The sequence below is a fragment of the Callorhinus ursinus genome, unplaced genomic scaffold, assembly GCF_003265705.2.
Source record: "Callorhinus ursinus isolate GAN/ISIS: 27379988/994484 unplaced genomic scaffold, GSC_fseal_2.0 scaffold10, whole genome shotgun sequence".
In the NCBI taxonomy this organism is placed as follows: Eukaryota; Metazoa; Chordata; class Mammalia; order Carnivora; family Otariidae; genus Callorhinus; species Callorhinus ursinus.
In genome coordinates, this window is record NW_027397072.1 from 71,981,347 (window position 1) to 72,005,658 (window position 24,312).

At 35.1% G+C, this 24,312-nt stretch overlaps 1 protein-coding gene across 2 annotated transcripts in view; it reads right to left on the bottom strand.

Annotated features, from left to right (window-relative positions):
* GTF2A1L (general transcription factor IIA subunit 1 like) overlaps nucleotides 1-24,312 on the bottom strand; it is a 76,897-nt gene that overhangs the window by 43,192 nt on the left and 9,393 nt on the right. For both annotated transcript variants that reach the window (XM_073897747.1, XM_025868857.2), the window contains exons 4-6: nucleotides 21,663-21,718; nucleotides 19,551-19,635; nucleotides 17,914-18,500 (exon numbers count right to left, since the gene is read on the bottom strand). In XM_073897747.1, the coding sequence (XP_073753848.1) occupies nucleotides 17,914-18,500; nucleotides 19,551-19,635; nucleotides 21,663-21,718 (728 nt within the window). The remainder of the gene's footprint in view (nucleotides 1-17,913; nucleotides 18,501-19,550; nucleotides 19,636-21,662; nucleotides 21,719-24,312) is intronic.

Consider the following 24,312-nt stretch of genomic DNA (forward strand, 5'->3'; position numbering starts at 1 on the left):
GGTCGTGATCCTGGAGTCCCGGGATCGAGTCCCGCATCGGGCTCCCTGCTCGGCAGGGAGTCTACTTCTCCCTCTGACCCTCCCCACTCTCATGCTCTATCTCATTCTCTCTCTCAAATAAATAAATAAAATCTTTAAAAAAAAAAAAAAGAAAAAGTAGACTGAAATTTAGTAAGGATGTAAAAGACCTGAAAAACACAATCAAACAATTTAACCTAATTGACATTTACAGAATACTCCATCCCAAATTAGCAAAAGGCACACTTTTTTAAAGAGCACACATAATGTTCACCAAGATGGACCATATTCTGGGCTCTAAAACAAATCCTGACAAATTCAACACACACAAAGTATGTTCTCTAATCACAAAGGAATTAAACCAGAAATCAGTAACAGAAAGATCTGGAAAATCCTCTAGTATTTAAAAATTAACACATTTCTAAACACCCATGGATCAAAGAGTAAGCCATGAGGGAAAGCAGAACATAATTTTAATTGAATGCAAACAAAACATAACATTTCAAAACTTGTAAAATGTAGCTAAAGCAGTGCCTAGAGGGAAATTTACAGCATTACATGATTATATTCAAAAGGAAATCAAGTTTCATATCAATGACCTAAAATTCTACCATAAGAAACTAAAAAGAGAAGACTGAATTAAGCTCCTGGCAAAAGAGAAAACAATAAAAAGAGAAATAAATGAAATTGGGAACAGGAAAAAATTGAGAAAGTTAGACCAAAAGTTCATTCTTTAAAAAGATCAATAAAATTGATAAGCCTCTAGCCAGACTGACAAAGAAAAAAGAGAAAGAGAAAAACAAATAAATACTATCAGGGATTAAAGAAGGGGTATTGCCATAGATTCTGAAGATATTAAAAGGATAAGGAAATGGTCTTCATCCATTTGAGTTGCTATAACAAAATAACATAGACTAGGTAGCTTATAAACAATGGAAATTAATTTCTCACAGTTTTAGAGGTTGGGAAGTTCAAGATCAAATCACCAGCAGATTCAGTATCTGGTGAGAGCCCACTTTCTGGTTCACAGGCAGTGCCTTCTCACTGTGTCTTCAATGTCAGAGAGGCTAGAGAATTCTGTAGGGTCTCTTTTATAAGGCAATTAGTCCCATTCATAAGGGTTCCACTCTGACCTAATCACTGCCAAAGACCCAACCTCCTAACTACCATCATCTTTGGGGGTTAGGATGTCAACATATGAATTGGGGGGGTAGAGGAACACAAACATTCAGACTGATATAAGTCAGTTTACAAAAATTGTATAGTAGCAATCAATGATTGGAAACTGAAATTTTAAAAACAGCATTAATTTAAACATTTACCTCAAATTTTAGAGAAGTTTCCAAAAGTTGCCCAGTTGGATTTAAGTGTTGTGGGTTTTTTAATTTTTTTTTTTTTAATTCTACTCAGCATCTAGTGTACTACTGGTCTCAGGAGTAGAATTTAGTGATTCATCACTTACTTATTAAGTAATACCCAGTGCTCATCATAAAAAAGTTGTCCAGTTTTTAAGAGTCTGCACATCCAGTAAATGGGAAGAAGTCTAATGAGCAGTTGACCTCCTTGAAGAGATGAAGGGCTGCCTCCTCTGTGGAGAGGGAAGCTTTCTGAGAAGCTATGCTCATGCAATTGTAGTGCACTGCTTTCAGTCCTAATGGAAACTAGGAAATGCAGGGAAGTGTGATAAGGAAAACAGGAACAGGTGAGTGTGGAAATTAGCAGGCTTTTACCCCCCAAAAGTCTGTAAAAACAGACTAGCTTGAGTTAGGGGTGTGATTTCTGGGTTATATATGAAAAGAGGCGTCTTACAACTAACACCGTGAAACCAACAAGGGAATATCCTTCACTTCCCTGTGACTCCAGGCATAAATTGCAAGAATGCTGCTTAAGAATGTCCACAATAGCCAAACTGTGGAAGGAGCCAAGATACCCTTAAACAGATGAATGGATTAAGATGTTGTCTATATATAAAATGGAATATTATTCAACCCTCAAAAGGATGAATACCCTTCTGCATCAACATGGATGGAACTGGAGGGCATTATGCTAAGTGAAGTAAGTCAAGCAGAGAAAGATAATTATTATATGGTTTCACTCATATATGGAATATAAGCAATAGCACAGAGGACCATAGGGGAAGGGAGGGAAATCTGAAGGGGGAGAAATCAGAGAGGAAGATGAACCATGAAAGACTATGGACCCCGGGAAAGAGGTTCTCAGAGGGGAGGGGGATGGGAGGGAGGGGGTATTAAGGAGGGCATGTGTTATGATGTGAAATGGGTGTTATGTGTAATGATGAATCATTGAACACTACATCAAAAACTAGTGATGTACTATACAGTGGCTAACTGAAAAAAAAAAAAAAAAAAAGAATAAGCGCAAGACTGTCCCAAAAGTAAAAATGCAGAGGTGAGGTTGGGGGGTGCTAATTCATTAAAATCAGACCTAGTTCGTACAGTTTTGAGTGTTCTGTGAGTGTCTACGTGATTATCTAGCACAATGCCTACTTCACAGAAACAATAAATGGTCGTTGGTGCAAAACAAATAATAATAAAAAATTTAAAATTAAAAAAAATAAAAACAGCACTAATTAAAGCAGCAACAGAAAAGAAACTCATCACATACAAGAGATCCTCAATAAGGTAACAAGCAGATTTCTCAGCAGAAACTTTGAAGGCCAGAAGGCAGTGGGATGATATATATTTAAAGTATTAAAAAAAAGACTGTCAACTGGGAATTCTCTATCTGGCAAAACTGTCCTGTAAAAATGAGTGAAAAATTAAAGGATTCTAAGATAAAGGCTGAAGAAGCTTATTATCACTAAACCTGTCCTACAAGACTCCCTAAAGGGAGTCTTTTAATTAAAATGAAAGGAAACCAGAACATAACTCAAAGCCATACAAAAATATAAAGTTTTCTGGTAAAAATACATAAAGAAATATAAAAACTGATATTATAATTTTGTTTGTAATGCACCTCCTTATTCCTGTACAAGATTTAAAAGACAAAAGCATAAAAACATGTATAATTATAAATCTATAATAAGGGGAACACAATTATAAAGATGTAATTTGGGATATTAACAAAGTAAGGAAGGGCAGAGCTGAAGAGCAGCACAATTTTTATAGGAGACTGCAGTTAAGTTGGTATCACTTCAAGACTATAATAACTTTAAGATGCCACGAGTAATCCCCATGGTAACCAAAAAGAAAGTATCTATAGAATATACACAAATGGATATGAAAAGGGAACTGAAATGTGTCACTACAAGAAAATCAACTAAACACAAAGGCTGGCAATAAGGGAGGAAATGTGGCACAAAAAAGCTAAAAGACACAGAGAAAACAAGTAACAAAATGACAAAAGTCCTACCCTATAAGTAATCACTTTAAATGTAAATGGATTAAACTCCTCATCAAAAGACGCAAATTGGCAGAATGGATAAAAAAACAGGATCTAACTATATGTTGTCTACAAGGGACTCACTTTAAATCTAAGGATACACATAGGTTGAAAGTAAAAGGATAGAAAAAAATACTTCATGCAAATAGTAACCAAAGAATTGGGATACACTACTATCGGACAAAATAGACGAAGTCAAACACATTAGAAGAAACAAAAGAAAACATCATACAATCAAAAAAAGAATCAATTCAACCAAGAAGATTTAACAATTATAAACATATCAGCACCAAATTTAATAGCTCCTAAATACATGTAACATTGACAGAATTTGAGAAATAGATAGCTTTACGATAATAGTATGAAACTTCAATACCCCACTTTCAGTAATGAATAGAACCAGACAAAATATCAATAAGGAAATAAAGAACTTGAATATTATAGGCTAGTTGGACCTAACAGACATATACAAAGCATGCCACCCAACAACAGCAGGATACACATTATTCTCAAGTGCACACAGAACATTCTCTAGGAAAGACCATATGTTAGGCCACAAATCTTAATATTTAAAAAGACTGAAATCACACAAGATATCTTTTCTGATCATAATGGAGGAAAACACACAAGATGTGGAAATTAAACTACAGACTCAAAAAATGAATGGGTCAAAGAAGAAATTTTAAAAAATCCAAAAAAAAAATCAATTTTGATCATACAGTTGTAGGTTTATTTCTATTCTGTTCCATTAATCTGTGTGTCTATTTTGGTGGCAGCACCATACTGTCTTGATCACCACAACTTTCTAATATAACTTGAAGTCCAGAATTGTGATGCCTCCAGCTTTACTTTTTCTTCTTCAAGACTGTTTTGGCTATTCGGGGTCTTTTGAGGTTCCATGAAAATTTTAGGATTGTTCTAGCTCTGTAAAAAATGCTGGTGACATTTTGATAGGGATTGCATTAAATGTGTAGATTGCTTTGGGTAGTATATATATTTTAACAATATTTGTCCTTCCAATCCATGAGCTTGGAATGTGTTTCCATTTCTTTGTGTCATCTTCAATTTTTTTTTTAAGTGTTTTATAGTTTTCAGAGTACAGATCTCTTACCTCTTTGTTTAGGTCTATTCCTAGGTATCTTATGGTTTTTGGTGCAACTACAAATGGAATTCCGTGATTTCTCTTTCTGCTCATTACTGGTGTATAGAAATGCAACAGATTTCTGCATATTGATTTTTGTATCCTACAACTTTGCTGAATTCATGTATCAGTTATAGCAATTTTCTGGTGGAGTCTTTTGGGTTTTCTATATAGAATATCATGTCATCTGCAAATAGTGAAACTGACTTCATTGTTGATTTGGATTCCTTTTCTTTTTGTCTGATTGCTGAGGCCAAAACTTCCAGTACTACATTAAATAACAGTGGTGCGAGTAGACATCCCTGTCTTATTCCTGACAACAGAGGCAAAGTTCTCAGTTTTTCCCCAGTGAGGATGATATTAGCTGTGGGTTTTTCATATATGCCCTTTATTATGTTGAGGTATGTTCCCTCTATCCCTACTTTGTTGAGAGTTTTTATCATGAATGGATATTGTACTTTGTCAAATGCTTTTTCTGCATATATTGAGAGGATCATATGGTTCTTATCCTTTCTTTTATTAATGTGGTGGTTTTCAACAAAGCAGGAAAGAATAACCAATGGAAAAAAAAGACAGTCTCTTCAACAAATGGTATTGGGAAAACTGCATGGCAACATGCAAAAAAAAGAAACTGGACCACTTTCTTATACCATACACAAAAATAAATTCAAAATGGATGAAAGACCTAAATGTGAGACAGGAAACCATCAATATCCAGAGGAGAACACAGGCAGTAACCTCTTTGACATCAGCCATACCAACTTCTTATTAGATACATCTCCTGAAGCAAAAATAAATTATTGGGACTTCATCAAAATAAAAATCTTCTGCCCAGTGAAGGAAACAATCAACAAAGCTAAAAGGCAACCTACAGAATGGGAGAAGATACTTGCAAATGATGTATCTGATAATGGGTCAGTATCCCAAAATCTTTAAAGACTTATAAAACTCAATACCCAAAAACCAAATAATTCAGTTAAAAAATGGGCAGACATGGACATGGACATTTTTCCAAAGAAAACATACAGATGGCTAACTGACACAGGAAAAGATGCTCAATATCATTCATCAGGGAAATAAATCAAAACTACAATGAGATATCATCTCATACCTGTTAGAATGGCTAAAATTAACAACAGGAAACAACAGGTGTTGGTGAGGATGCAGAGAAAGGGGAACCTTCTTACACTGTTGATAGGAATGTAAACTGGTGCAGCCACTGGAAAACAGTATGGAGATTACTTGAAAAGGTAAAACTAGAACTACTCCACAATCCAGCAATTACACTACTAGGTATTTACCCAAAGAATACAAAAATACTGATTTGAAGGGACACAAACACCCCAATGTTTATAGCAGAATTATCAACAATAGCCAAATTATGGAAAGAGCCCAAATGTCCATCACCTGATGAATGGGTCTTCTTTATCAATATATACATATATCCAGTGGAATATTACTCAGCCATTCAAAAGAATGAAATCTTGGTATGTGCAATGACATGAATGGAACTAGAGAGTATTATGCTAAGCAAAGTAAGTCAGAGAAAGAAATACCATATGATTTCACTCATATGTGGAATTTAAGAAACAAAACAGATGAACATGGGTTGGGGGGATAGAAAAAAATAGAGGCAAACCAGAAAACAGACTCTTAACTATAGGAAGCACATTGAGGGTTGCTGGAGGGGAGGTGGGCAGGGGGGATGGGTTAAATGGGTGATGGGTATTAAGGAGGACACTTGTGATGAGCACCGGATGTTGTATATAAGTGATGAATTACTTAAATTCTATACCTGAAACTAGTATTACATTTTATGTTAACTGGAATTTAAATAAAAACTTGAAAAAGAAAAACAAGACAAAAACAAAAAATCTTTTATGAAAAGATAATATCTTAAGACAAATAAAAATGAAAATACAACATACCAAAACTAATGGGATGCAACAAAACCAGTGCTAAGAATGAGATTTATAGCTATAAATGTTCACATTAAAAAAGAAAAGATCTCAAATCAATAATCTAAATTTATACTGTAAGGAACTAGAAAAAGAAGAACAAAGCCCAAAGCTAGTATAAGGAAGGAAATAATAACAATTAGGGCAGAGATAAAGTAAAGAATAGGGAAAAAAAAATCAATAGACAAAAATCAACAATATAATAATAATAAAAAAAGATCAACAAAACTAAGAATCAGTTCTTCAAAATAAATCAGCAAAATTGATAAACTTTTAGCTACAATGATTAAGAAAAAGCTAAGACTCAACTAAAAGCGAAATGAAACTTTACTACTGATTTTACGTAAAAATAATTATGAGAGAATACTATGAACTGTATATCAACAAATTGGATAACCTAAATGAATCAGACAAATTTCTAAAAACACACAACTTACCAAGAATGGATCATGAATAGAAAATCTGAATAGATCTATAAGGAGATAGAATTAGTCATCAAAAATCTCTCAACAAAGAAATGCCCAGAACCAGATGGCCCCACTGGAGAATTCTACCAAACATTTAAAGAAGAATTAACACCAATCCTCAAAAATCCTAAGCAAAATACTAACACAAACAGAATTCAACAGCACATTAAAAAGATCACACATCATGACCAAGTGGGACTTATTCCTGGGATGCAGGGATGATTGAACATATGAAAAATCAATCAATGTAATACAACCTATTAACATAATGAAGGGGGATACACACAGTCACCTGAATTGATGCAGAAAAAGCATCTGACAAAATTCAACACCATTTCATGATTTTTAAAAAACACTCTAACTAGGACTAGAAGGAAACTTCTTCACTATAATAAAGGCCATCTATGAGAAGCCCTCAGCTAACAGCATACTCAATGGTGAAAAACTCAAGGCTTTTCCTTTAAGATCAGGAACAAGGCAAGGTGACCACTCTTGCCACTCCTATTTAACAATGTACTGTAAGTCCTAGCTAGGGCAATTAGGCAAGATAGATAGATAAATAAATGGCATCCAAACTGGAAAAGAAGAAGTAATATTACCTATTTGCATATAATACTATCTCATACATGTATAAAACCCAGAAGATTCCACACACATAAAAATGTCAGAACTAATGAATGAATTCAGCAAAATTGCAAAAGGCAAGAATTAACACACAATTATCAGTTGCATTTCTATACACGAATAATTAACAACCTGAAAAAAATGCAGAAAACAACTCCATTTAAAATACCATCAAGTAGAACAAAATACTTAGGAGTAAACATAACCAAAGAGTCCAAAGACTTGCTCACTGAAAACTATAAAACTTTCCTGAAAGAAATTAAAGAAGCCAGAAATAAATGGGAAGACATTCTGTGTTCATGAATTTAAAAGAATTAATATTGCAAATGGAGCACTAGGTGTTATATGCAAACAATGAATCATGGAACACTACAACAAAAACTAATAATGTAATGTATGGTGATTAACATAAAATAATAAAATAAAATTTAAAAAAAGAGTTAATATTGCTAATGCTACCCAAAGCCATCTACACAATTCATTACAATCCCTATCAAAACCCAAATCCCTATTTCTTTTTTTTTTTTTTTAAGATGTTATTGGAGAAGGAGAGAGAAAGAGAGAGACAGAGAGAGCACAAGCAGGGGCAGAGGCAGAGGGAGAAGCAGGCTCCTGCTGAGCAAGGAGCCCAATGTGGGACTCCATCCCAGGACCCCAGGATCATGACCTGAGCTGAAAGCAGACGCTTAACCAACTGAGCCACCCAGGCACTCTCCCTATTTCTTTTGTAGAAATAGAATATCCATCTTAAAATTCATATTGAATCTTAAGGGACCTGAATAACCAAAACAATCTTGAAAAAGAAGATGTAAGTTGGAGGTCTAACACATAATGATTTTAAAACTTACTACAAAACTACAGTAGTCAAAACAGTGTGGTGTTGGCATACAGACAGACAACAAACCAATGGAATAGCACAAAGAGCCCAGAAACAAATCCTCACATTATATGGTCAAATGATTTTTGTCAAGATGACAAGACCATTCAATGAGGAAAGGGCAGTCTTTTCAACAAATGGCAGTGGGAACAGTGGGTATCCACATGCAAAAGAATGAAGTTGGACCCTTACCTTACACCATATACAAAAATTAATTCAAAATGGATTAAAGATTTAAACCTAAGAACTAAAACTATAAAACTCAGAAAAAATCATAGGGGAAATCTTCATGACTTTGGATTCGAGAATTATTCCTTAAATAGGATACCAAAAGCACAGGCAAAAAAAAAAAGGGGGGGGCGGGGGATAGATAAAATGGTCTTCATCAAAAATTAAAAATCTTTATGTATCAAAGGACATTATGAACAGAGTGAAAAGGCAACCCACAAAATGAAAGAAAATGTCTGCAAGCCATATATGTAAGGAGTTAATATCCAAAATATATAAGAAATCCTACAACAAAAAACAACTTGATTTAAAAACATACAAAGGACTTGAATAGACATGTCTCCAAAGAAGATAGCCAGTAAGCACATTAAAAAAATGTTCAGTATCACTAACAATTAGGGAAATGCAAATCAAAACCACAATAAGATACCACCTCACACCCATTAGAATGGCAATTATCAAAGGAATAAAACAACAGGAACTAACAAGTGCTAGTGAACCTGTGGAGAAATTGGAACCCTTGTGCACTGGTGAGAATGTAAAATGGTACAGCTGCTATGGAAAAATAGTACGGTAGTTCCTTAAAAAGTTTAAATAGAATTACCATATGATCCAGCAATTCCACATTTGGCTATATACCCCCCCCCAAATAACTGAAAGCAGAGACTTGAAATATTTGTACACCCAAATTTACAGTAGCATTAGTCAAAATTGCCAAAGGGTATAAGCAACCCAAATGCCCATGGACAGATGAATGGATAAAATAAGGTATGTACATAACACATAGTATTTAACCTTAAAAAAGAAGTTCTGACACATGCCTCAACATGAATAAACACTGAAAACGTATTAAGTGACAAGGGATACAAAAGGACAAATACTATCTCATTCCTCTTCTATGGGGTATCTGAAATAGTCAAATTCATAGAGATAGAAAACAGAATGGTGGCTGCCAGGGTTGGGGTGAGAGAAGGATGGGGAGTTATTTAACAGGCATAGAGTTTCAATTTGGGAACGCTAAAACGTTCTGAAGATGGACGGTGGTCATAGTTGCACAGCAAAGTGAATGCACTTACTGCCACCTAACTGTGCAGTTAAAAAGGGTTAAAATGGTAAAGGTTTACCATAATAGAAAAAATAGAACAAAACCAATGGTGATAATGAACTATCAAGTATGTAATAAAATACAGTGATACAGAGTGCTGGTAGCAGGAAAACTGGCACAACCTTTTGAAATTTACAATATATGTAAAGAACCATGGAAATTTTTTTCTCAATAACCCTATCTTTGAAAATATATTTTTATAAGTAATGCAACTGAAGCATAAAATATGAATAAAGTTGTTCTTTATAGTGTCGTTTAGTACTATTTAGTACTTTTTAGTATTATCTTTTAGTACTATCTTTTGGTACTATTTAGTACTATTGCACCCAAAAACACAAAATACTTAGATAAAAAAATAACACGTGCATTCCGCGTATGTTGAGAACTACAAGGCATTAATGAGAAAAGTCAAAGATCTAAACAGAAAACGTGTCATATCTAAGAACTGGAAAACTCATTGTGATGATGTCAATTCTCCCCTTGATCTATGGACCCAACACAACTCAAATCAATGTCCTAGCAGTTTTTTTTAATCAACAAACGTATTCTCACATTTATATGGAAAAGCAAAAGAATTAGAATAACCAAAACAACTTTGAAAAAGAACAAAGTTGAGAGACTTGTACTCTCTAATATCCAGATACACGATAAAACTACCACAATTAAGACAGTGTGGTATGACTGAAAAGATAGACACATGAATTCATCAAACTGTGAAAGTCCAGAAATAAACCAACACACATATGGTAACTGATTTTCTTTGAAGGTGAAGTGCTTCAGACACTCAATGAGCTTTAGACAACTCAGTGGAGACAGGCTAGTATTTTCCACAAGTGATACTAAAACAAATGAACATTCACATGCAAAGAACAAAGAACCTAACCTTTTACTGTATACAAAAATTAACCCAGCATGGATCACAGCCCCAAATGTGAAACCTATAAAAATTTTTTAGATGTGTGAGATCTTTGCAACCTTTGGTTAGCTAAGATATATAAACAGAAATCAAAAGGAAAAAATAAGTAGACTTCATCAAAACCACAAACTTCTCTTCTCCAGAAAACAGTATGAAAGTAGCAAGAATATCAAGTAGCTGTAAATCTTATACATTGCTAAGAAAAATGAAAAATTCTACCATACTTTGCTGGTGGAAATATGATCACTTTGGAAATGTGTGGTGGTTTCTTATAAGCATACATGTATCATACGGCCTAGAAATCCCATTCCTAGGTATTTTTACTCAAAAGAAAAGAAAATCTGTGTCCACACCAAAAAACAACAAACAACTGCATGCAAATGTTTTTAGAAGCTTTATTCACAAATGCCAAAAACTGGAAAGATTCCACATGTCCAAATGGTGAATGAATAAACTGTGGTACAATGGACTACTGATACATGCAACATGGATGAAACACAAAGTTACATGTTGCATTATTCCAGTTGTTTTGACATTCTGGAATAGGCAAGCCTATACCAAAAGAAAACAGATCACTGAGTGACTAACAGGGAATGGAGGCAGAGGGAGGATACTGACTACAAAAGGGCATGAGGAACCTCTTTGGGGTAACAGAAATGTTATGTATCTCAGCTTGGTACTGGTTATATAACTGCAAGTGTTTGTCAAAATTCATACTGTACACCTAAAAACTGGGTACCTAAAAAAGTATGAACTTCATCGTATGTAAATTCTACCTCAATAAATCTGATATAAATTATGATTAGGTTAGTCCTAGGCCTAAACCACAGGCTGGAATTGGCTCTTGGTTTTAATAGTGAGAAGTAGGGATGCCTGGGTGGCTCAGTCGGTTAAGCACCTGCCTTCAGCTCAGATCAGGATCCCAGGGTCCTGGGATGGAGTCCCACATCGGGCTCCTTGAGCCTGCTTCTCCCTCTGCCTGCCTCTCTCCCTGCTTGTGCTCTCTCTCTCTCTCTCTCTCTCTCTCTCATATAAATAATATCTTTAAAAAAAATAAATAATAGTGGCATGTACTGAAAACCTCAACCCAAAAGATGTTTTGTTGCAAAATTAATCTGAGCTCCCAACATAATTTTCAAAAGTTTAAGCTTAATAAGGAATATTGGAAGATTCCAGGACTCTTCTGATTAAATTCATGTAGCATCATCTTATCTTAAATCAGTAAGGTCCTGTTTACTTTGGGACAGGAGTAAAATTACAAATACAAATTTAATATCAGTAACTACAAGAGTTTTGTTGTTCTCAACTTCTTCAGAAGCACTTCCACCAAGCACCGGTAAGTTCATATGTTTATCTGACTCCAATCTTCTTCTAAGATGGTAATTTGACCAAAATAGCCAGCAGGTTTGCAGCAACATCCAAAACTGATACCACAGGATCATGAATACGAAGATTTAAGTCTTTCATATGGCCAAATAACCACTACATGATGTATCAATGGACTTCTCCCTGTCAAATTCTTACAAGGGAGTTTTCGTTCTCTCAAAAATAATCAATGTCTCCCCAACAATCAATTAGGAACTTCAAGCACTGTCCTTTGAAAAGCAAGAAAAATTCTGCATGAAGAACTTAACATTTTGCCCACATTTTTTGACAAATGTCTTGGAAAAGGCAATAATTCAATACTTTTGCTCTAATGTATCTGAGTTTCATGGCAGCCGATGAGACTTCTTTTAGAATTACTGGCTGTATCTTAGCATTAATGTATGCCATGTGCTGAAACATAGCAATGTTCTCTTTCCTGAAGCGGCAAAACCATTTGTTGCCAGCCATCTCAGAAGCTCCATGCTACAGACAGTATCAAGTTTTGCTAAGAAAAAATAATAAGTTTCACAACATAGTAACTTTTTTGATGGTGCTAACATACAAATGATGATTAAAATCAAATGCTAGCTGCCCTGAGAAGCATTCATATTTTCATCCTGTTGAATGTTAAAGGAAAGTTACTGCTGATTCTTCTATGAATTCCAGCTGAGTGTGAAGATATGTCAACAATTCTAGTGCAGATGATGTCATCTGACAGAGGCCTACTTCAGTTTTCTTTCTCTGCTCTAAAACAAGGCAGCTCAGTAATTTCCAAGATTCTCAGCTTCACCAAGGTCTCTTCAATTGTATATGGCTTCTGTGTTTGGGTAATACAATAAGCTAATGCACAGGAGGCTTCAAGATAAAGCTTTGTTTGCCAAATCCAGTTTCCAATCCTTTCAATTTAAGCTTTCTTTTAATTAAAGAACGGTGTTTTTCCAATGGCTAGTGAGAACTAACAGAACTTCACACCTATATGTGGGGATAAATATAAGAGAAACTAAGCTATAACACCCTTTTTCACATTTTCTAACTAAACTGTAAAACTGAATTGCCTATAATCATAATGGCATCATACATCTGCATTCCTAACAGAAATTTAATCCACATATTTACCATAACATAATGAGTGGCAATAATGATTACCTATTACCTGACAATGTACAATTGCATCCCATGCCACTCCACTCTTACCTGGCATGAAATGTACCTTATTTTGACAAACACAAAATAGTATTTTGTTAAATTGGCTTTTTTCCTATAAAGAAAAATATCACATCTAGTTTAAAAATCTTTGATTTAGAAATATTTAGGAGCGACACACAGTGACTCAAAAAAATATTTGCTCAGTTAACTGAATTCTGAATTCAACTTACTATTGATATGACTGATCTTTTAGAGGAGTATCAGAATGGATTTGAAAGAAAAATTAAAGCTCTTGAAGTTATATATTCTCTTAACCCCTCACTCCATCCATTTTTCATTCATACATTGATCTAAGTCAGTGGTTCCTAACCTTAACTACGTTCTTACAAGTACCTCAGAAAACTCTTTAACACTAATGAGTGGACCCCATTCCAGACTAATTAGATCTAAATCTCTTGGGGGTAGACCGGAACTTTTTAATGCCCCAGCGATTTTTTTTTTTTTTTTAGGATTTTACTTATTTGAGAGAGTGAGTGAGAAAGAGAGCACAAGTGGGGGAGGGGCAGAGAAAGTAGGCAAAGCAGACTCCCCACTGAGCAGGGAGCCCAAGGAGGGGGGGCCTCAGCTCAATCCCAGGACCTTAGGATCACAACCTGAGCAGAAGGCAGACACCCAATGGACTGAGCCACCCAGGCGCCCCTAATGCCCGAATGACTGTAATACTTAGCCAGGATTGAGAACTACTGAGCCAAATAATTAATCATAGATCTTGTTCTTTAAAAGCTTACATTCTAGGGGTGCCTGGCATGTGACTCTGGATCTCAGAGTCGTGAGTTCAAGCCCCACCCTGGGCACAGTATATTCTAGTATACATGAATGTGTATATATTCTTAGGCGCTATGTATACAAAGATTAATGAAATGTACCTCTCAATGCAAACAGGACACTTTAATGTATCTTTTAACTACATGATGACACACACATGCTTAAGGTACAATGATAACACAGAAGAGATATAGCCAGTCCAAAAATGAAGGGGGGATAGACAGGCACTGAAGTAAAATTTCTGGAGGAAGTATTAAGTGGCTAAGAAGCAACTAGCCAGAGAGGAGGGTGGGGAGGACAGGAGGAGAAGATTCAGGCACCACGCAGAGGGAATAACAAAAGCAATAGAGAGGAGGATACACCAAGGTTAACGGAGAAGCACTCACAGTTTGGCATTCCCACTAAAGTAGTAGGCAAGAAATGAAGAAAAAGTAAGTAAGAAACTCTGGCAGAGAAAGAACATGGAGGTCCCTGCATGCCACATTAAGGAACTTGAACTTTACCTTCCAGGTAAATAACCGTCAGTGACCTGTTTAGCAGGCTGCATTCTGGGTAAATCTCTGGTAGCCGTCAGAAGCCCTGAGATAACAGCTAACACACTCTGAACTACCATGTGCTAGGTAGTGTGCTGCTGAGCACTTCCCCCTGATCACTCCTGCAATCCTCCCACAGTGACTCCACTGAGGGTACCATTACCCTTATTACATGTGAGGAGACAATAACTTGCCCAAGTCACATAGTTATTAAGGGATGCAGAAGGGATCAATAATTCTGATCCCTGAAGCCTAAGCCTTTAACCTCTAAATGGATGGACCAGGAGGAGTGGAGTGAAAAAAGCAGACTACAGGCTAATAAATTAGTTAGGAGACGATTATACTATCTTAAATGAGAGACAATGAGGACAACGGCAGGAGAGACGAAGAGGGAAGAAAGTCCCAAAATATTTAGTACTTAAGTTATGAATAAAGTTATCAAATGACATGATTCAGTCTTAAAAAGGAATGAAATTCTGACACATGCTATGACCTGGGTGAACCTTGAAAATCTTTTGCTAAGTGAAATAAGCCAGTCACGGAAGGATAAATATTTTATGATTCCAGTTAGGAGGTATGAAATTCATAGAGACAGAAAGTACAAGTTAGCAGGGGCTGAATGGAGGGGTAATGGGAAGTTATTATACAATGGGTACAGAGATTTGGCTTGGGACAATGAAAAAGTTCTAGAGATGGATAGTAGTAATGGTTGCACAACCATGAACATACTTAACGCCACTAAACAGTACAGCTAAAAATGGTTAAAATGATAAACTGTACGTTGTATACACTCTACAGCAATTTTAAAGATAATTTTTAAAAAGCACATGATATAAGGAAAATAAGAGGGAAAGAGAGCCAAAAGTTAACTGTAAGTCCTTAGCGTGGGAAACCAGCTGGGCAGTGGTACCATGCAGTGCCTCTGCAGAGGACCAGTGAATTACTGTGACATTCAGGTAGCACTGTCTAGAAGGCGAACAGACGTGAGAATAAATCTCAAGGGAGTAATACAGTTAGAAACCTAGTCATCAACAAATCGGTGGTAGTTAAAACCGTAATAATCCATGAGGTCGCCCAAAGAAAACTTCAAGTAAGAAGAGAAACAGTCTGAGGACAGAACCTTTGGAAACAGGAGAGAGACATAAAAAGGAGCTCAGAAAGAAGGTAAGAGGTTGCAGTCAAGTAAAGAATTAAAAGATGAGGCAGCAGAAATGACAGTATTTGGAGGTGGGGCAATGACGATGATGGGGAGGGCAGACAAGAGATAAAAAATAGTTCAAGAAGATACATTACCATACCCCTTTCTCTCCTACTCCTACTTTTTGAGTTCAAATAAAAACCTGAGTTTCTAGTTCTCTGTAGCCTTCTAAGATTATAAAACAAAATTTCCACACATAAGAATAACCTAACATAGTAATATGTACTTTAAAATAGGAGCACATCAAAAATTGTCAGGAATATATTTTATGCAACAGTAAGAATGTTAAACCTACATAGAAACTAGATCTCTGGTAGTCTGCACAAGACAAATAAACACGTACACTTAATTGTAACTTGCTTTAAGCAATAAGAATTACTGAAAAGCTACTTAAAAAAAAAAACCTATTTATAATTCTTTCAAAAATTTTATCAGCATAAATTTTACCAGATTACTACTATTTGAAAAGTCCCTGCTGTGTATTAATAAAAAAAAAAAAAAACACCTTATGAAGTAAATACTTTTGACTATTTGGATGTTTGTGTTTTAAATATAGCTCTATTTTAAAACTAACCAAAGAATTATATAAAAAGTTACCCAATTTATCTCATGCCCATAAAGCGTAATAGCACTAATCTAAAGCTTAGAAGCTATTACAAACTCTATACAAATCATCTCTGATAATCCTAAAAATTATAGGGTTGGTTTCATGCCCAGTTTATAGACTTTAACTGAATTTCAGAGAGTAACATTACATAGCTTGTTTGTAAATGGTCAATCTGGAATTTGAACCTATTGCGGCTTCAACCTAAGTTCGTGACCAATATCCCCTAAACAATTCTTGATTAATCTCCCTTAACTAATCTATTTTGCCCTTTCAGAACAAAGTACAAGGTGACATCTCATAAGTAACAGCAGAATAAGTCCTTGAATCATCACACCAAAACTCTGCGAAGTTCATACAGAGTTCAGGAGAAAAATGCCTCCAAAAATTTTAAGTGATGAAAACACACACTTATTTTAAATTCACAGTTATTTTTTACCTCAAAAACAAATGTTTCCTAATTATGAGTTTAGCCTACATTTCTCAAATTTTATATATTATGCGGAAAATATAATGAAAAAATACTCAAAAAAGATTTTAATCTTTCTACTTTATACCAAAACTCAACTTGCTACAAGATTTTGAACAGGCTTCATCAAACATCAGAAACTTTCTAAAACAGGTCCAACAGTTTCTCACAGTCATTTTCTTCATTCATTACCCTTCACTGTACCCGGTACCTTTCCCTTCCATCTAGGAAAATGTTAAAGTAGCACTTAACTATCCACTGCTACATGTTTGTACAGCAGGTCTAGAGGACCACTAAACCATTAGCTAGACACATAAACGTTTAATTAGTTGTCATATGTGACTAAACTGTATAAATGGAGTTAGCTGTAAGACATATTTCACATATGTAAAAAGAATTCAGTATTTTTTCTAAATTTTACCATCCAAAATTCTCCATGAATCTGTCTGCCCTCACTATGAATTCCTTGGAAATTAATAATTCCAACCTATTTTCGATATGCAAAGTAATTAGAAGCTATATTTTAGTAGTTTGAATTCCAAAAGACATTAACTCATATTTCAGCAAGCAGGGAGAAATAAAGTACTAGCAGGATAAGGGAAAGTTTTCTTATGGGAGTTTAGGAAAATTTTGTAGAGCAACTTTTAAAAAAATACTTTGGACCTCTTTTGCATATTAAGAATTACCTCAAAATATTCATTTATTTTCATTTAATTACTAGGATTGATTTCTGGGTCTTTTAAATTTATACGCAAACAAACATCCTCACAATGTAAGGGAGAGGTAAAATGGATTACTTTAAAACAAATCCATTTTCTTTGAAGACTCTTCTAATTCATTAACTGAAATTAAAAGTTTGAAATGCTGGGCATTTGTAAGAACTGACAGCTATATTAAAAACAGTAATAAATAATCTTCTAAAGGAAAAAACAGAACACTTATACTTCTGAGTACCTGACAGCTTAAAAAAACCTTAGGATGTCAAATCACCCGCCGCTGTCTGTCCCCTGATACCATTCACATCAACAGAGAACTACCTTCTCTGAGACAGGTAGGCTGCTGGGCTCCTCTGTATTTCTTGGCTGCTTTACAGAACCACATCCAAACATCCTATTTTTAAGAACACGAAGCTGAATATCGGACATGTGCTGGTGCTGGGCCCCCTGTCGGCCAGTGGAGAGGGGCCCACCATTCAGATTCTGAGTCATGCTGCCTGCAACACCAAGCACTGGCTCCCCATGCAAGTGTGTCTGAGAGACCTGTGGAGGAAACACAACACCCGGAAGACGGATATACTGAGAGCTTTCCGGCTGACTCAACAAAGCTTCAGACATGATTTCACGCTCATTTCCAGGAGGTGCAAGTATATCACTGGTGGCATTTTCTAAATGTTTCCTATCCACTGTCCCAGAATGAAGAATTGTGGGTTGCTGGAGCACAGTTTCCATTCTCTTTGGTTTTTCAGCAGTCGCGTGGAGAGAACATGGGTTCAGCTGTGGAACACTGCTCTGGATTACTGAAGGCTGCCCAAGCTGCTGAAATACTTGCTGAATTGGATGAAGAATACTTGCTCTTCCAGAAGTCTGTGTCACCATAATTGGTACATTGACTTTATAAAGGTGACCTCAAAAAGGAGAAAACAATACTGTAAGTATGATAGAAACCTACTTTCCTCTAAAAAATGAAAAAGAAACCCTCAGGCACAAAGGCTGTCCAAAAACATATCAATATGCTCATAGTTATCTCCACGAGCTCTTATTTTATTCTTCAGATTGTGTTTTCGACAATAAATATGTATTATTCTATTCTTACCAGTGAAAGGCATCTCACCTGAACTCTAGCCTTTCCTTACTATTGCTCATATGGCACATTTTGAGGCCACCAATATTTACTCCATGGACCTATCCCCATCGTTTGATAAATTACTATGTTACCAACCCAAATTGGGATTTTAATAAACATAATAATGGAGAATGTATTTCACATAAATTTAAAATCCAAGATACCATGTAACTACTGTAAGACAATGCTATCCAACAAGAGTTTAGTAATTTCAAAAGCTATCAAATCCCCTCCCCCACTTTTTTCCTTTAAAACAACACTAAAAAGGAGGAGGAAGAAATTTATTTTTTTGAGCACTGAGTTAGGTGCTTTAAACTTTGTAAAAACCTAAAGAATAGATAGGATTCTCTTTCAAATCAAGACACAGTACTCTGAAAAAGCAAAGTTTGGTTAATCTCTAAACTTGGATATTCTATTACATGATCTCCAGGAAGAAAGGAGGCAAAGGTTGATCAATGTCATCTTTAGTCTTTCTGGATTAGAGCTAGCAGGGACACAGGTATGTTATTTTGTATTTGTCAAAATTTAGATAATTGATTTGAATTAAAGAAACATACATAAAGCATCTTTTATAATGCTGGGAAAGAGAAATGGGAATAAGTTACAGGACAGACCTAGAACAGTGTCTTTTATGGTAGGTTGCCTCCACAACAGGAATAACCACCATTTATTATTGTTTTTAAAATAAGTTGTATTAAAAGTTCCTGTAACTTCAGTAACTTCTGGTATACAGTTTATTAAAAATCATGAAAATTAACATCCAGCATTCAGTACCAATGCAAAAAAAAAAAAAACAAAAACAAAAAGAACTTAATGGGGACTATACTCTTACCAGATGCAGTCTGTAGTGTCACACCTGCTGGTACATGAATAGGATAACCAGGAAAAGTGAAGCTTGCACTAGAGTTTGAGGTGTTCTAGATGTGAGAAATTTAATTAGAAAGTTAGAAAAAGGTTTTCTTTTTATCTTTTTTTCCTGATCTCACAGGGATTAAAAAAAAAAGTCTGATTCAGGACAACAGGACAATGGTTGGACATTTAACACTGGGGCTAAGTTTTTTGAACAAAACAGCTTTTCAATACTTGAGTTAGATCATCTCATTAAGGATAAAAAGAATTCTATTCTACGGCTATTCACAATGAAGCCAGTAAAGTCTTAGTAAACAGTATGAACACTGATTCCTATAACTTCACTACACAGCTTTGCCCGAGTCCGTGATCCTCAAATTGTCAGATACAAGAACCACAGCTGTTATAGGAGTCCTCTAATCCATAGGTTGATCGCTAATGGTACTTTAAATTAGTTAATACAATAGTGTACAATTTTTATTTTAGAATAATTAAACCTAGGGGTGTCTGGGTGGCTCGGTCGGTTAAGCTCAGGTCATGATCCCGCGGTCCTGGGATCAAGCCCTGCTTTGGGCTCCCTGCTCCTTGGGGAGCCTGCTTCTCCCTCTGCCTGCCACTTCCCCTGCTTGTGCTCTCTCTCTCTCAAATAAATAAATAAAATCTTTAAAAAAAAATTAAACCTCAGGGTTTTTAATTTTTTCAAATGCTAAGTCAAAAGACCAAAGTTTCTGCCTACCAGACCTACAAAAATTTCTAAGATTGATTAGTAACACCCAGTGTTGGTAAGGATGTGATAAAAACCAGTTTTCTCAGACCACTGCTTATATGAGTATGTATGCACCATCCTTTTGGAGGGCAATTATATTATAACCCAGTTGAAAACATGCATAATCTTTGACCCAGAAATTCCACTTCTAGGAATGTATCCTCATTACCTGATTATCACAAATACACAAAAACTTATTTACAAATATAATCAATTATATTAGGAAAAAAACTAAAAATAATTTAAATGTCCCTTAGTAAAATATCAGTTAATGAAACTGATATATCCACTAAGGTCAATATATAACTGGCAGTGAAAAGGATCCATCTATATCACTAAGTAAAAACATTACAGAACCAGCACAGAGAATGAGCCTACTTTTACCCTGAAAATTAATGTAATTTTCACAAAAGAATGCTAGATGGATATACATCAAACAGTTAAAATAGTTATCTTTGGGGTACAATATTTCAGGGCTCTTTCACTTTTTACTTTATAATTTGTTTTTACTATTTAGAAGTGTATTATTTCTTTAACCAGGAGAAAAAGTAGTCCCTAGAATTTCAAAGGCAGATGTATTTTTCATTGGTCTCCTATCAAAAGCAACACCATTCTTTCCAAAAATCCTGGTAAGGGGTGTGGTTTTGTTTTTAATGAAGAAATGGAAATTAATGGCCCACCAAACCTTTTGGCCCAGAAAGTGGGCTGAAAGAAGATGAAAAACAATGGATTACATACCACTGAAGAAAGGTAAAAGAGGAAAAGTGCTATTTTTCCCCACCTGAAAACTACTCAATTTTCTATATACAAGTTGTAATTTTATTTTCTGCCCCAAATCTTTGGGGGGAAACCTATACTCTAAATCTCTACAACACAAAGATAAAAAAATGACCAAAATACTCCACTTAAATGAAAAGAACTATTATGTGGCTCAACTTACTAAAAAAAAAAAAAAAATCAGAAAGTATCAACATCATCTATTTTGGATCTACCTAGTATATAACATTATGCCGTGTATTAAAACTCCATAGAATTTAACTTCAGAAATTTCCTGAACTTGTAGATACTAACAATAGTATTTATAGATACTACTGGCAGATGCTAACAACTGCTCTGGAAGACAGGAAAAGCTGGTAAAGAAAATGTCAATTCTGAAACTCCTCAGTTTTTGCAACATATATGTTTTAGAAGTTACTCCTGTCTCCCCATCCCTTACTACATCTTCTCATTCAAATGGGGGATTACAAATTACATCTATGCCCAGCCTCCTGCTACCTTCGCTAAAAGTAAGGCATATACTTAAAAATATATATCAAATAGGCTACATACCAGTTCTGCTGTAGTAAAACTGGGAAGAGGTCTACCAGCAGGAATAACTAATGATGCTGTATAGAAAACAAAATAAACATTATACATTTGTTACAATTTGCCAGTTTAATAAAACTACTAAGTATAGCTTGGGTATTACACACAAACAATGAATCATGGAACGCTACATCAAAAACTAATAATGTAGGGGCACCTGGGTGGCTCAGTTGTTAAGCGTCTGCCTTTGGCTCAGGTCATGATCCCAGGGTCCTGGGATTGAGCCCCCCATCGAGCTCCCTGCTCAGCGGGAAGCCTGCTTCTCCCTCTCCCACTCCCCCTGCTTGTGTTCCCTCTCTTGCTGTCTCTCTGTCAAATAAATAAAATCTTAAAAAAAAAAAAAAAAACTAATGATGTATGGTGATTAACATAATAAAATAAAATTTAAAAAAATGTTTTCCATCACTAACATGTCTGACCATGGTGAATTCTAAACTTCCTAATTGCAAGTGAGATAAATGAATTTAATTATATTTTTCCCCAAAAACTTCAGATAAAGATTTTACAACTAATCTGTTTTAAGTACTGAAAAAAAATATTTCATTGTTACAAAGTATACCGTAGTATAGAAATCCATAAGAAAATACCTAGGTTATTTTTATTAAGTAATGTAGCACTAGATGTCCATTACAACTTTTGATAGGGGAGAAAAAGTAGTATTTATTCAAGTAGCACATTTCCCAAAGACTGTACTATTGAGCAAAAAAAATGTAACCCAACATAAACCATTCTAAATTTTATAGGCGCAAAAGAATTTCCAATTCATTCATTGCATGAAAAGTTATTTACAATACTTTAGCCGACTAAGCCAGCACAACTACACAGTTTTAGGAATAAATGAGTAGGAACATGTCCTCACAAGTCTGTGCATGAAACAAGTATGACTACTAAAAAAAATACAAGAGAACAAATTCCTAGAAGACCACCCCAACCTGCATTAAAGTTGCAATCTCACATTATCTTTTCTTTATTACCTACCAACTTTCTATGCTATCTCTTTGTTTATAATACAGCTAAAATGTTGACCTAATGGTTAGAAAGGGAAGCATTAAAAAAATAAGTGTGAAGAACAAACAGTAACTATAGTAGAAAGACCTCAGTTGATCAATGTAATCTTAAAGTTTACCTCAAGCTTCATTTTACCTAGCTGAACACGACTATGATAGTATCATTTTGCCTTTTAATAAAAAGAATGTTTTAGCGTGTTTATGCAGCAAATATTAAACATAATGTTTATTATGGTGTTTTTTTTACATACCACATTAAAGTAAATTGTCCCAAAAATTTGCTTCTGACACTAAAATGGCTCCATCATGAACAAGTCACTCAGAAGAGCAAATATTTTTTTAAACTAACCACTCTTCCCACATTAGAACAACAGAAGTGAAGCTACAGAGATTGATGATTAATGTAGCAGAAAATTATTTTTATCCTCTGTTCATCTATGGCTTTGCTTATTAACAGGCATTCTTTTAGAAAGGCTAAATTAGAAAGAATTGGTGTGGCAGGAACACAAGGGTATTAGTCTTAATTAGCTGAAGTGAGCTAAGCCTAAGCTAGTACAGCTGAAGCCACAGCCTGAGAGGAAACAGAAATCTGTTAACACGCTGTCTAAAGCAATTAAATGAATTTCTTGAGGAAAAATAGCAACAATCCCCCTCTTTTAAATACCTTGCAATAAATCCTAAAGGATAATTCTCTAATCTTATATAAATCAAATAGAGCTATAAGAGTTTAAGAGTTTCTTTATAGTCATCAGAATAAAAGTATTGAACAGTTTTATAGTGAAGTTTCATGCAGCTCCTACTTAATTTTGATACTAGCTGCACCATTTGCATACTTTCACAAATTATATATACCATTATATGTGCCTGAAACACGCTTTTTAAAATATTCAAGATGGTTCCAATAACCAATTAAGTTTTAACTGAATATGTGTCTTTACTTAAACTAAGAGTGTTAGAATTTTGGTCTTCACGTATATATTCTAGAAATATTAAATTTCACAAACAATAGGCTTTACAATACAGAAAGAATTCAATCCCACAAATGTAATTTAAGAAGTGTAAATTAAGAAAGAGATAATGTTACATAATAACATTTACAAGGCTATTTTTTTCCTATACAACAAGAAGTCTTTGCTACATTAAAGGCAGTTACTAACTTCACAATTCCTGGTCCTGCTTTAAACCATTCCAAATCTTAATATCCAAGGCACATGACTCAAGAGGTGCAAAGACTGGTCAATATTCTTTGTGACTACTCATTAACATATGCACATCTCTCATAACCAAATTGAATATTCCTCAAATCACATCAAGAACCAACAGCATTGCTGAAATTTTCACCAGATCTAAATTCAGGAACAACTGGACATATAGTTTGTACCTGAAGGAGTTTGAATGCTCAAAGATGAAAGCTATCACAAACCTCTCAAAACTCCTATTCTTCCCTTTCTTGTTCCCACAATGACTGATGATAGTTTCATCAAAAAACTATGTGACATGGAGGACGCCTGGGTGGCTCAGTTGGTTAAGCGACTGCCTTCGGCTCAGGTCATGATCCTGGAGTCCCGGGATCGAGTCCCACATCGGGCTTCCTGCTCAGCAGGGAG